Source organism: Lepeophtheirus salmonis, chromosome 2 (assembly GCF_016086655.4).
Source record: "Lepeophtheirus salmonis chromosome 2, UVic_Lsal_1.4, whole genome shotgun sequence".
Taxonomy (NCBI): domain Eukaryota; kingdom Metazoa; phylum Arthropoda; class Copepoda; order Siphonostomatoida; family Caligidae; genus Lepeophtheirus; species Lepeophtheirus salmonis.
Genome location: NC_052132.2, coordinates 20,485,475 through 20,498,695, shown reverse-complemented (window position 1 = coordinate 20,498,695; position 13,221 = coordinate 20,485,475). Strand labels below are relative to the sequence as shown.

General features: G+C 31.6%; 1 protein-coding gene across 1 annotated transcript; it reads left to right on the top strand.

The window, feature by feature from the left end:
- Window positions 1-4,788: 4,788 nt before the first annotated feature.
- On the top strand, window positions 4,789-11,127 carry LOC121132393 (NPC intracellular cholesterol transporter 1-like). The gene is made up of 10 exons (XM_040727795.2): window positions 4,789-5,173; window positions 5,544-5,665; window positions 5,739-5,924; window positions 5,993-6,188; window positions 6,266-6,615; window positions 6,684-6,982; window positions 7,056-7,506; window positions 7,663-9,498; window positions 10,173-10,335; window positions 10,420-11,127. Exons 1-10 carry the CDS (start codon window positions 4,792-4,794, stop codon window positions 10,464-10,466), a joined length of 4,032 nt encoding a protein of 1,343 aa, XP_040583729.2. The 5' UTR covers window positions 4,789-4,791; the 3' UTR covers window positions 10,467-11,127.
- Window positions 11,128-13,221: the final 2,094 nt, after the last annotated feature.

Below are 13,221 nucleotides of genomic sequence, written 5' to 3'. Positions count from 1 at the left end.
TTTTTTTTCTTGTTAGGAAAACAATTAAAGAGGTTCTTTAGTAAAAAAAATTCTGGAATACTTTTTGCCATGTTACTACTTAATTGAATATATGTGCAAATTTTGATACTTATAGATTAATTATTTATTTTAAAATATCTTTTCAATAGAATGATTTGTTCAAATTCAAAGTCGAAACTTTGTCTGATATTGCCGATGTACAGCTAGTGCCAATGCCCTGGCAAGGAGAGTGTCTGCACCGTATACGGATGCGATAAAACAGCTGGGCTCGGACATGAATAGGTGCAAATGTTTCTCTATTCAGTGTAATGAGTTTATGAACCGTAGTGATACATCCCAATTGGCTGTTTTCATTCGGATGGAGTTTTACGACTTTTCGACCAAAGATGAGTTTTTGATCTTACTCTCACTGAAAACTACAACCATGGGTTATGATATTTATAACGCAGTAAAGAATTACTTTGTCGGAAAAAGATCCCTTTAGAAAAGCTGGAGTCTGTATCAACTGACGGATCATCTACAATGAAAGGCCGTCACTCCGGATTTATTATGCAAAATTAGTTTTTGTAAATCAATTGTTGACAATTGATCTAGAAACTAATTTAGCACGAAATTTAATAAATTGATATATTGTATGCATGTGAGTCTAAGTTTTGATATATTTTTAATCTTTAAAAATCTGTAGGAATAGCCCGGTATTAGACTAAAACATTTATATATTCTTTAATTCCAGCGAAACCAAAATTTATAATTTCTTTCAATTATAAAGAAATATATTGAAATATGGTTCAATAATTCAAGTTTAATTAGTGCTTGTTAGTTAATTTGTCAAAATAGTTTTATTTTAATTATATCATATATCGAATCATATTTTTGGATTAAAAGTCACGAAGGAGTGTAAATAATTAAATCACTAGGGATACGATTTTTAATCCTAAAAATATCGTATTACAAGAAATGGAGTCCCTGAAAGTGAAATATAACTATTCCACTTTTCATGGATTTAAAACTAAAAAGTATATTATATATATATCAATAGATTACACAAGTGATTTATATTAAATTATTTCAATAATGTATTCATATACAATATACATGCAGATGAATCTATTTATTATTGGGCCCAAGCAGGGGGCTTATACATCACGAAATCATTTTTGATATCTTTTAATTATTTAAAATATATTTTATGCGTACAGATTACAGTTGGACAGAATCAAAGATGTCATTCAGATTTAAAAACTTACTTCATAGAGAAGGGAAAACATAGTTAGAGGCATGTCGTTATTGTATCATACAACCTTTAATCCAAAATGAAATAGAAAAGAGGCCAAAATCATCTAGTAGTTAACATAAATATTAATTATTATTTAATTATTGAATCAACTTTCACCGATTTCTTTTTTTCAGGCCATAACTTTTTTGATTTTGAATAAATTTGGAAAACGTATTTATTCGTATAGTTGTTTTTTGAAACGCCAATCACTCATTGATAAATAACTCAACCTCCTATCTAGTCTCTTTGAGCTCCAAAAAGCGGTTTTTGGGTTTTGGGTATAGCATAAGCTATAAGCGGTGTGGGAATGTATATAGGACATCTACAAACACACACACAATCTGTTATATATATATATATATATATATATGTGTATACAGATAATAATATTTAATTATGTTTTTTTAAAGTGTAATTTCATGTTATAGTTTCATGATCAATCACTGCAAATAGTAAACAATTTATTTTCTTATCTTTATTATGAACTATGCTTTATTTATGTAAAGGTTTTATTTTTTTATCTTATATTTGAAATTACAGGTTGTAGAAAAAGTACTGGGACCTGCCTCTAAGTAGTCATTAAAATACTCATAATTGATCAGGATGATGTTGTACATAGAAATGTTATTTAATATTATTTTTTACTATAACAATGTACATTAATTATGAATCTGGCTACCATCAGTCTCAATGATAGCCTCCAACCACCTCTGGAACCCCTTGCACACATTGGCAACGTAGTCCTTTTTCAACACCTAATCAAAACTGTTTTTTAGAAGGTCTCATTACTTTTTTTATACCCGCTTTATGCTGACAAACTGTAATAAATAGTAAAATAAATGTTTGAATATAACCAATGGCTATTTTAAATGTTTTTGCTGTTTGCAACATGTCTCATCTTAGCCCGTTTCATGTCTCTTCCTAGTGTATCAAGTATACTACATTTGGTTCGTTTCGAAAACACCAATAAGTGGGTATTAATTACTACATTAGAAATACTTGAGAATTATTTGTCTTTTATAAATACCTATTTCATGTTACCCGGGCGTCGAATTATCTTTACAATTGTGAAACGTATGTAAGTTTAAAAAAAAAGATTTTTTGTAACATGTATGATTACACTACCCTATTAATTTTGTTGAAATTCTATTGTAAATTAATAAATTTTGGGTATTTTGTTGAAGTTTAAAATTCAAAATGTTCTCATTTTAATGGACCACTCGGTAAGTACCTACATTGAATATCTTTCTGATGATTTAATGTTGATAAATATTGTTGTGCATTCTCCAGGAGGAAATAGGTACAAAGAGTCTATGTAAGTTACTCTTTGTGTATCTTCTATGGACAGATATACTTAATTTTATTTATGTCCATTTCTAAGGAATTTCAAAAAAAATACACTCCCTTTTCATGAATACTTAAGAAGTGTCTCTATGTATCGAATAAAAATGATTTACATATTTTAATATGGTATTTACAGGTTGATTCAAAAGTTATGAGAATAAGCTTTCAAGAATAATATGGGCGACACAAGTTTATTTCAATGATACTGAGCCTATAAATAGCCCTGCTAAAAAGATGTACATCAAAAAGAGTGCGCCCCAAATGAGTGACTGTACCATAGAAACTCCTATCAATAGGGATGAAAATCGTGTATATTTTGGACATGTTAACAAATGAAAGCGAAAATCGACATGGTAACCCTGACAATTTCAATAATGTTTTGGAGAAGAATAGCTTAGCTTTCATAACGTTTCATTACATCAGCTACAATCAGTTCTGACACGAGAGGAGGGGGAGAGAGACTCCGGTGTCGATCCTCAATTCTACTCAGAGTCCAACAAGGAATTACAATTATAACACCGTAATAAATATTCTGTCTTTTATGAGCACACACGAATCTTCAATCAGGTTTTGACTATAATTGAATGTAGTAGGAAAATAAGTTCACTAATCAGGAATTAAATAATAAAGACAACAGGTAAGGAAAAGAAAATTCATTCTTCAGACTACCAATTCCAAAAAAAAAAAAATTAAAAAAACCCGGGCAGGCTAAATAATACACACGATTTAAATCTCAAGCTATGAATGACCAAAGTATTCCTCAACTCTCAAGTGACTATTTAGGAAGAAAAAAGTTATTGATGTTGATATCTCCGATAAACTACGATCCAGTCCGTTTTTAACATTGTATCAATAGATTAAAGCAAACAATACAAAAGATTAAACAATTTATATCAAGCAACATGCTGACAACATTGGGATTTGACCAAACTTTAGCCAAGAGAGCTGTTGATCCTAATCCTAATGATAAAAGTCTTATTATCTCATGCACATACACTGTACAGGAAAGACGATGATTATTATGTGAATAAGGAGCTTATTCATTAATCATAAGGTATAAAATGTCGACGATAAATGGTTGGACAAAAAAAAAAAAAAACTCTCAATACCAAACTTAAATCAATTAGATTAATTACTATCTGTAGCGGCAAATGCAAAAGGAGGCTAATAGGAATAAATAAAGCAATTTCACTTACTTCATAAATTACATAATAATTGAAGGAGGCGACATCTTATAGGAATATAATTGATAATTTTACATCATAAAAAAGACAATTTGCAATAAATCTTGTTTAAACTCCATCAAACGGCTTTCAGAATATAAATAGACTTAACACTTGCTTTGAATACTACTTAATGCGAATAATAAATACTGATATTTGAATTAAGTCAAATTAATTTCAACTAAAAATCACTAAAAATTGCTTGATTTTTTTTTCTTTTCTTTTTTGGATGGATTAGAGACGAAAAATATAGGATAATAAGAAAAAATATCTTATTCTTTCCATTCTAATAGTTAATTTTAATCTGTTATATGGAAATATGATTGTATAAGGATCTAATAACATATTTTTAATACGTACATAATAGAATTAGGCATTATACTTTACAGGGATATATTTTTGATTTAAAAGGAAAGATTTAGGACCTTTTCTTTGTTGGTGCCATTTTGACATACAATAGCTCAATATTTTCCTTAATTGGAATGAAAAAAGGATTTTTATTCTATTAAAACTTGGTTGTTAAGGCCCCCAAAAAGGCCGAAATCACCACTGCTGACGTCACGTGGAAACACTCTATTGTCTCGGATATACTAATATCTAATTGGGGGTCGCGGGGTCATGGGGGTCATTTAATCTAAGAAGTAAGAATATGCTTGGCTGAACCCCTCCTTCTTTAGACATAACTTTGTGCAATGATGTAGTACATTTAAACAGAATCAACTCTTTATTGTATTATTTTAATATTTGAGACCTTTTAACTCACTCTGTAGGGTGTTTAAAGTAGATGAAACTCAATGTTAATATACCTTCCTTTATTTACAATTTTGTTATAATGAAAAGTTTAGAAATTATCATATTAAATTTTGTCATATCTTGGATTTAAAACTTTAATAAAAAACTACAAATAGTTTTTATTTAATTGTATTTACTTTATAATTAAGTCACATAATGAAGAGTCCTTATTATTTATTCCATGTATTTTGTTGGATTAGTTTGATATCTGGAAAGTGTGTCATGTATGACAGGTGTTCAAAAAGTCCCCATATTTCAACAAAATTTTTGAACTGTGCCTACGATGGGGATCCAAAACCATTTTTCTCCAAAGTAAAAACTGTATGTCCACATATAAATCCCAATGAAGGAGTTTGTTGTTCTTTAAGCCAATTGGAAAGTATGGAGGCGGAGTTTAAGCTACCCTCGGGTATAATGGCGCGATGTCCAACTTGTTTGCACAATTTTAAGAAAATATTTTGCGCCATGAATTGCCATCCGGAACAAAGCTTATTTATCAAAGGGAAAGAAATCAAAACAAAACATGCAAATACCTTAGGTAAGCAATAAATATATCATACATATGTGGTGCGTCAGCATTAAACAATTTTGAACAAAAATTAAGAAAATCCCAATTTACTTTTTTTACATCATCCATATATCATAAATACATCCTAATATTTCATGGACATATTTAAACCAAGAATAGGCTCTTTATTCCAATTTGGGGGATGATTTAAGATAGCCAAGAATGTTTTCTATAGTATATAACCTTTATTTGATTTATGGGAATTATATTAACCCCGCTATGGTGCTGGATAAGAAAAATAATCCATTTCTCATTTTACTTAATTTGCAAATAATATTTGTAACTTGATTATGTGTTGACGGGCCACATATTTCTATAATAAGACCATTTATATCTACAGAAGATGTCTCTGTAATAAGTAATCTAACTTATTATGTGAATAAGGAGCTTATTCATAAGGTATATGTCTCATGCAAAGACGTAGTGATGCCTTCCACAACTCAAACAATTCTTAATATAATGGTACGTAGATAAACCACAATGCATATTTTTCATGATTATAATGCATAAATTGTTAAAATCTTACTCAATTAAGTGTGGGCCATGGGGGGAAAATTTATGTACCCCTGAAAGATGGTATCGCTATTTAGGAAGCTTGAGTAACATGCATACACCATTTCAAATTGACTTTGTATTCTCTGGAGACAAAAATGCATCCATTCCTGAGGAAATGTCATATTACAACACAGAGATTGAACCCTGCAATATCGGAGTGAATGGAGTAATGCAAATAAAATAAATCATTTAATCAATTAATTATAATCAATATATATATTTTTATTTATATAGAAATCTCCATGTTCTTGTACAGACTGTGAATCCTCTTGTGCTTCTCAAATTATTAATGATAAGAACCATCATTTAGAGTATAATAATTATAGATTAAATATTTCATCCTTTTCCATGGCAATCATCTTTTTGATCGGATTTATAATCTTTGTTGGAGTAGTTATTACCTCAAGGTTCATTAAAGAGTTCTCAATAAGTACATCCATATATCCAAAATTTAATTTAAAAAATAGATACAAACCAATTCAATTAATTGAGTTTTTTTTTACATAGGAGCGGACTGTACGGATATGAATGATACTGGAAGTAGTAAAACATTTTTTTCAAGAACTATTAATAGTATAAAAAACGCAGGGGAAGATTTGGATGAATGGTTGATAATATTTTTTACTCGATGGGGGACTTTCTGCGCCACATACCCAGTGCCAGTCATATTTTTGAGTGTATTAATGGCTTTAGGGTTATGTACGGGAATTTTCTGGCTAAGAGTAACGACGGATCCTATAGAGTTATGGGCCTCTCCTCAATCAAGAAGTCGTCAAGAAAAAGATTTTTTTGATGAAACTTTTGGTCCATTTTATCGTATAGCTCAAGTCATTATCAAGGCAAAAAATCTTTCCACAGTGAGCTATTTTTTTGTTGCATTGTATATATATATGAGTTCATCCGTCCGTCCATTTTATTTTAAAAGTTTCAATACGAAGATCTCTTCGGAGAAACTAAAGAATTCGGTCCCATATTTCATAAGTACGAGTTCCTTCTTCCATTGCTTCGATTACAAAAAGAAATTGAGAAGATTGAGACACAAGATAATAAAGTATTACTAAAAGATATTTGTCATACTCCTCTCACTCCAACATCAAATGCATGCAATATACAGAATCTTTGGTCCTACTGGCAAGATGATCCCAAAGAGTTAGATAAAACTGGATATAATGATAAGACAAACCATAATGACACTTATTTAGACCATTTTATTCTTTGTTCAAGGTAAGTTGTACCTACTATTTCTTTGATTTCTAATGATTAATAGTGTATATTTATTATTTTCATCATTATTAAGGAATCCAGTTTCACAAGCGGCGGAAACCTCAATGAAACAGTCTTGTATGTCAAAAGGTGGTATTCCAATCAAGCCCTACTTTGTACTTGGTGGATTTTTGTCCGGAAATGCGTCTGACTTCACCAATCCTAAATATCATCAAGCTAATGCGGTCGTTATTACTTTTTTAATAAATAATTATAATCAATACTCACGAGACCCTCAGGAAATGAGGAAATTACATCTAGCGATGGAGTGGGAAAAAACATTCATTGAGTTTATCCATAAATGGATCCAGAATCCTGAAAATACTAAACATATGGACATCGCTTTTACATCAGAAAGATCTATTGGAGATGAAATTTCTAAGGAAACAACTGGTGATATAAACACAATTACTATATCATATCTCATCATGTTTGTCTATATCACTCTCTCATTGGGGGACAATACATCCTGTAAACGATTTTTGGTAAAGTCATTTTATTTTTATTTTATGATAATAATGAATTGCAATTGCAATTTGATCACATCAAGACTCAAGGAGAGATTACTTTACTTTTATAGATTCATAAACATGTACTTCATTATTAATTCATCTCAATTTATTTTATCTTCCTCTATGTAGATTGAAAGTAAAATCACTCTTGCAATAGGAGGAGTTTTGATTGTTATTATTTCTGTGGGTGCATCTGTGGGTATATTTGGGTTCATCGATGTCCCTGCCACACTCATCATCTTTGAAATAATTCCTTTCCTAGTATTGGCTGTAGGAGTTGATAATATCTTCATGTTGGTACAAAGAGCTCAAAGATACGGGCCCGAATCAACAGAAACGCATCAAGAATATATTGGCAGGATTGTTGGGGATGTTGTTCCGTCCATGTTATTAACTAGCTTTACAGAATCAACGTGTTTTTTTCTTGGAGCCATTTCTGGGATGCCAGCAGTTCGTGCTTTTGCTTTATACGCTGGAATGGCGTTACTAATTGACTTTTTCATGCAAATAACTTGCTTCATTTCACTTATGGCATTAGACATTGCACGCCAAAGGGAAAACTTTTGGGATATTTTGTACTGGATTCGGGGACCACCAACATATATTGAATTATCCAATCGGGGTGGAATCATTTTTAAAATATTTAAAAAATATTATGTTCCATTTCTAATGAAAAAGTGGGTTCGACCTTTGGTTTGTTTGGTCTTTTTTGGTTGGCTCTGCACTTCTGTTGCATTTATTCCAGGGCTTGTTGTCGGTCTGGATCAAAAAATATCATTTCCAGATAACTCTTATGTGCTCAAATATTTTACTTTTTTGGAGAAATATCTTTCGGTTGGACCTCCGGTATATTTTGTTGTCGATTCCTCGAATATAGATTTATCTTTGCCAGAAGTCCAAAATAAATTTTGTGGTGGTATGGGATGTTCAGATAAGTCTTTGAATGCAATCATAAAAAAATGGTCCAAAACCCCAAATGTGACGTTCATTGCTACTCCTGCACAGTCATGGCTTGATGACTACCTATCTTGGTCAGTGGATTGTTGTAAATATAGAGACATAGGTATGAAAGTTTGTCAATCTAGGAACAATGAAGAAGAAACGGATGAGGAGATCCGATTCTTGAAGAAACGAGAAAACTACTTGATGTATAGTGGAGACCGTAAGTTTGATCTATATCATCCCTGGACAACAGGCCTTTCTTCAATGGATGATAGTGTCAAATCAAAAAATTTAAAAGCTAAACGTGAGCTTAATATCTGTCAAAAGTGCCCCAATTCTGATGATGCTACTGATGAAAATAAACTGGGTCCAATGGCATTTCGTCGATATTTATCTTGGTTTTTGGAAGATAATCCTGGAGTAAATTGTCCTAAGGCAGGGCATGCCGCTTATAGCAAATCTTTATACATTAAAAAAAGGGCATATTTGGATCAGGATGGTTTTAGAGAGTATGATGTCATAGCAAGCAATTTTATGACTTTTCATACCATCTTAAAGAGTTCTAAGGACTATTATGAAGCTCTAAGAATGTCACGTCAGCTTGCCTCAGAGATTGAAAACGCAATGAATAGGAATGTAACTAATGAAAATCAGAAAGCTAGAGTGTTCCCTTATTCTATATTTTACGTCTTTTATGAGCAATATCTTACCATGTGGGGAGATACCATCAAGTCACTCTGTATTTCATTTATTTCCATTTTCATTGTTACTTTCATTTTCACTGGATTTGAATTGATTTCATCATTAATAATTCTTGTAACTATTGTTATGATTACTGCAAATTTGATGGGAATGATGTACTTGTGGAACATTTCTCTCAATGCAATAAGCCTAGTCAACTTAGTTATGGCCATTGGTATATCCATCGAATTTTGCTCTCATTCTGTCAAGTACTTTTTACATAAAGAAGGCGTAAATCGTGTGCAGCGATCCGAGATAACACTAGTCAATATTGGAAGCTCTGTAAGTTACTTTTTTATTCAGGGAGCTCGTAACATGAGACCAGAATGGCATGTCTTACCCCTTTCCATTTAGTTTTTTTAGAATTTATAAGACATTTGGAATTATTTTAACACTAAAAATATGTTTAGTTGCCTCAGTCACACCACCCATTTCTTTTATTCGAATTCAAAAAGCTTTGCACTCACACGAGAACAAACTAAGAAATCTGCTTAATCCAAGTAGTTCCAGAATATAGATGATAATGTATCCAATGGTAACCTTATTCGTTAAACTTTTAAAAGTTATTTTGTGCATAAACGGTGCTGTCGGATTCTTCCACTTAAGAAGCCGTTTTCAAAAAATATTTTTAGGTGAAACAGAACACCAGTTTTATGTGGATACAACCTCAAAACGGATAAACATATTTTGTTTTCAAAAAAAAAAATCCATGTATGAACAGGCCCTTAATCTATCTGTGAACCAATCTAGAAGTTATTTACAACTGCTGTCCTCCCTCCCCCTCAATTTTCAAAAATGGTAAACTGTCCCTGTTATTTGTGTCATTTAAGATGATTTATTTTTAAAAATAACAGGTTTTGTCTTTGTGGATGATCATAAATTTGTTATTTAGTCCTTTAAGATATTATTATGCCATGTGTAGCCATTATTATTTTTTCTTTTCTTTTTACTTTAAGGTACTTTCGGGAATTACATGCACAAAATTTGGTGGGATCGTCGTCCTTGCTTTTAGTAAATCCCAAATATTCTCTATTTTTTACTTTCGAATGTATTTAGGAATAGTATTAATAGGTGCTGCCCATGGCTTAATATTTCTACCAGTTCTACTCAGTTATTTAGGTAAGTAGTAGTACCTGATATTCATTAATAAAAATCCACAATGATGGACTTACTTCAATTTTTCGTTCTTTCCTACATACATAGGACCATGTCCAAGTAGAAAACGAAGGGTCACAGGCCATAACCCATAAAATAACTTATTCCTACATATCAAATAATGTGTGTATTGAGTTAGGGGTAATTCATAAACCACATTGATATATTTTCACACCATTTTTACTACCTTCACCCATGTGAACTTTTCTTCGCCCCATAGAATCACGTTTTTATCTCTCTCCTCTCCCCCCTCAAAAAAAAAAAAAAAAAAAATTAAAGCTCAAGGACCTTTTTTAAGAATGTATTTTTTTTTTACTATTTCTATAAAGGCACTCCTGAAAAAACAAAAAAAACATACACACCACGTCATTTACACCATCGTGGCATATTATTCAGGTAAGTTGACCCCAACACAATTAGGATAGAGGTGGTTTTAGGCCTTATTCTTCCCCATGAAGTGACCAGATAGTTTGTTAATGTGACCCTTATACAAATGAAGCATGAATACAGAATTAATCATATTTAAATCGAATAATTGCAAATTATCTATGAATAATTGTAAATACATATCTCATAAAAAATATTAATTGTAATTTACTAAATGAAAGTTAAATTAAAACATAATGATTGTGCCCACATATGCATGACACTTACATTTACATTATATAAGTACTTTTTTACTTGGGAAAATATGAAAAAGGCTACGTGTTTCAAGTTTTGTTTTTTAAAACCCTTTCTATACTCAAATTAAATGAAAAGTTGTAATATCAATCAAATAAATAATGTTCAATCTTGAAAGTGGAAAAAATTAATCTTTTAAAACAAGTGTTTTCAAATTTTACAAAGATACATCACAATACAGTCTTAATGGAGGCATCAGCAAACCATGAAAAAATTATTTGTACACTGATGTGACAGTATGTAGTTTGAGGACGCAACATAAATAAATAAAAAATAAATATTCTTTTTAGTTTAATTTTATTGCGCCTCAAAAAACCATTTGGAATTTGAGTTTCAAAATACCTAATTAATATTTTAAATAATATTTTCAATCAGGGAATTCTATTTCTCTACCTTTCTTACTCCAAAAAGAGAGAAAAAAAACCCTAAAATCAATTGTTAGTAGGCAAATTTTACAAACTATGAGGGTTTTCTTAGAATTGTAGAAAATATGTCCTGCGGGTAAGCTAAAAAAATAGAACCCAAAAAATGACCCTGACAATTTGAAGAATGCTTAGAGAAGAGCAAGTTAGGATTCGTGACGTTTTCTGACATTAGCTGCGAGCAGCTATGAGTTGAAGGAAATAAACCCCACTCTTTATGTAGTAAAGGCAGGTTTCCAACAAGTCCAACAAGGACACACACATGTAAATCCGAAATAAATCCTCAGGGTTACTCTTTGTTTTTCACGTACTACTGATTACTTTATGCTTATAAATATTATTTTATTCATTAAGAGAGAACATATAACAGTTTAAAAAAATAAAATTAAGACTTTTCAAGTTGCAGCTACAAAAAGTATCACGCTCAGCTAAGGTCTTTCATTTTATTGGTTGGAATTTTTCACAACTTAATAAGAGTTAATTCAAGTTAGTAATAAGTAGAGTTGTTAGAATTGTTGAAAAATAACGAATTTGATTGGTTGAAAGAGATTATATAAAAAAAGGAATAACATTTGTTGGTACCCTTGCATCTTCTAAGCAAATTATCCTCAGTATTGCACTAATCATCAGCTAAGCAACTTCCCCTTACTGCTCTCTCATGTGCATCATCATCATGCCGAAGAAAACGCGCCTTTTTTCATGGGTTTCTAACAACGGAGGTACTGATGTGTGGAATTATGATTTTGAAAATAAAAGTATATCTTACTGTTTTTGCGGTTTCTCGTGCCCATCTCGTTCTTTATGGCAAGTAATCTGCCACTCCGAAACCTCCCATCACATCAACAACTTAAAAGTCTTCAAGAAACACAAGACTCAAGGAGACGAAGGAGAATTAAGCGCTTCATCATTCAATTTGGACGTATCAAAGCTATTTGTATCGTGCAACATCCCTTTAAATGTTATGAATCATCCCAATTTCTCCAAGTTTATTGAAAAATATACTGAAAAAACTTCTCCAGTTCGATGGGTCGTTAACAACTTGGTTGGGGAAGTATGTCAAGGAGTTTTGAATAGAATAAAAGAAGAAGTGGAAGAAAAGGATATTTTCGTTGCACTAGATGAGACAAGATCAATCAAGATCATCAAGGGAGGTTAATGATGGCAATTTTGATTGGCACTTTGGACGGTCATTTCTGTGGGAGACCTTACCTTATTGAGTTGATTGATATTGAGATTGCAAAAGCAAACAATGAAAAGAACATCGTCATCAGCTCAGTTTATAAGTTATTGGGAAAAGATTTTGTCCCGTGTAGACTTCAAGTTTTCATCACTGATTCCACCTCGTATTGTCCAAAGCAGGAGAAGATCCTCGAGAGAAACAAATCCCGGAATTGATTCGCATTACATGTATTGCTCATAGATTACATAGAGATATGGTTCAACAAAAGTTTCCTCTAACGAACGAACTTATTTCCAATGTGAAGAAGATGTTTTGAATTCTGGGAGAAGAAAGAGAGTATTAACTGCTTCGTACGAAATTCCCCACCCTCCATCGCCAATTATAACAAGATAGGGAACTTGGTTAAAAGCAGTAGAGTACTACTAACATCACTTCGACGTCTTCAGAGAATATTGAAACAGCCTTGATCAAGATTTGGCAGCAACCAGAAGAGCACAAGAAGTAATAAATAATGATTCCTTAAGAGAAGAAGTCGTATTTATGCAGGAAACTTTTCGTCAAATACCT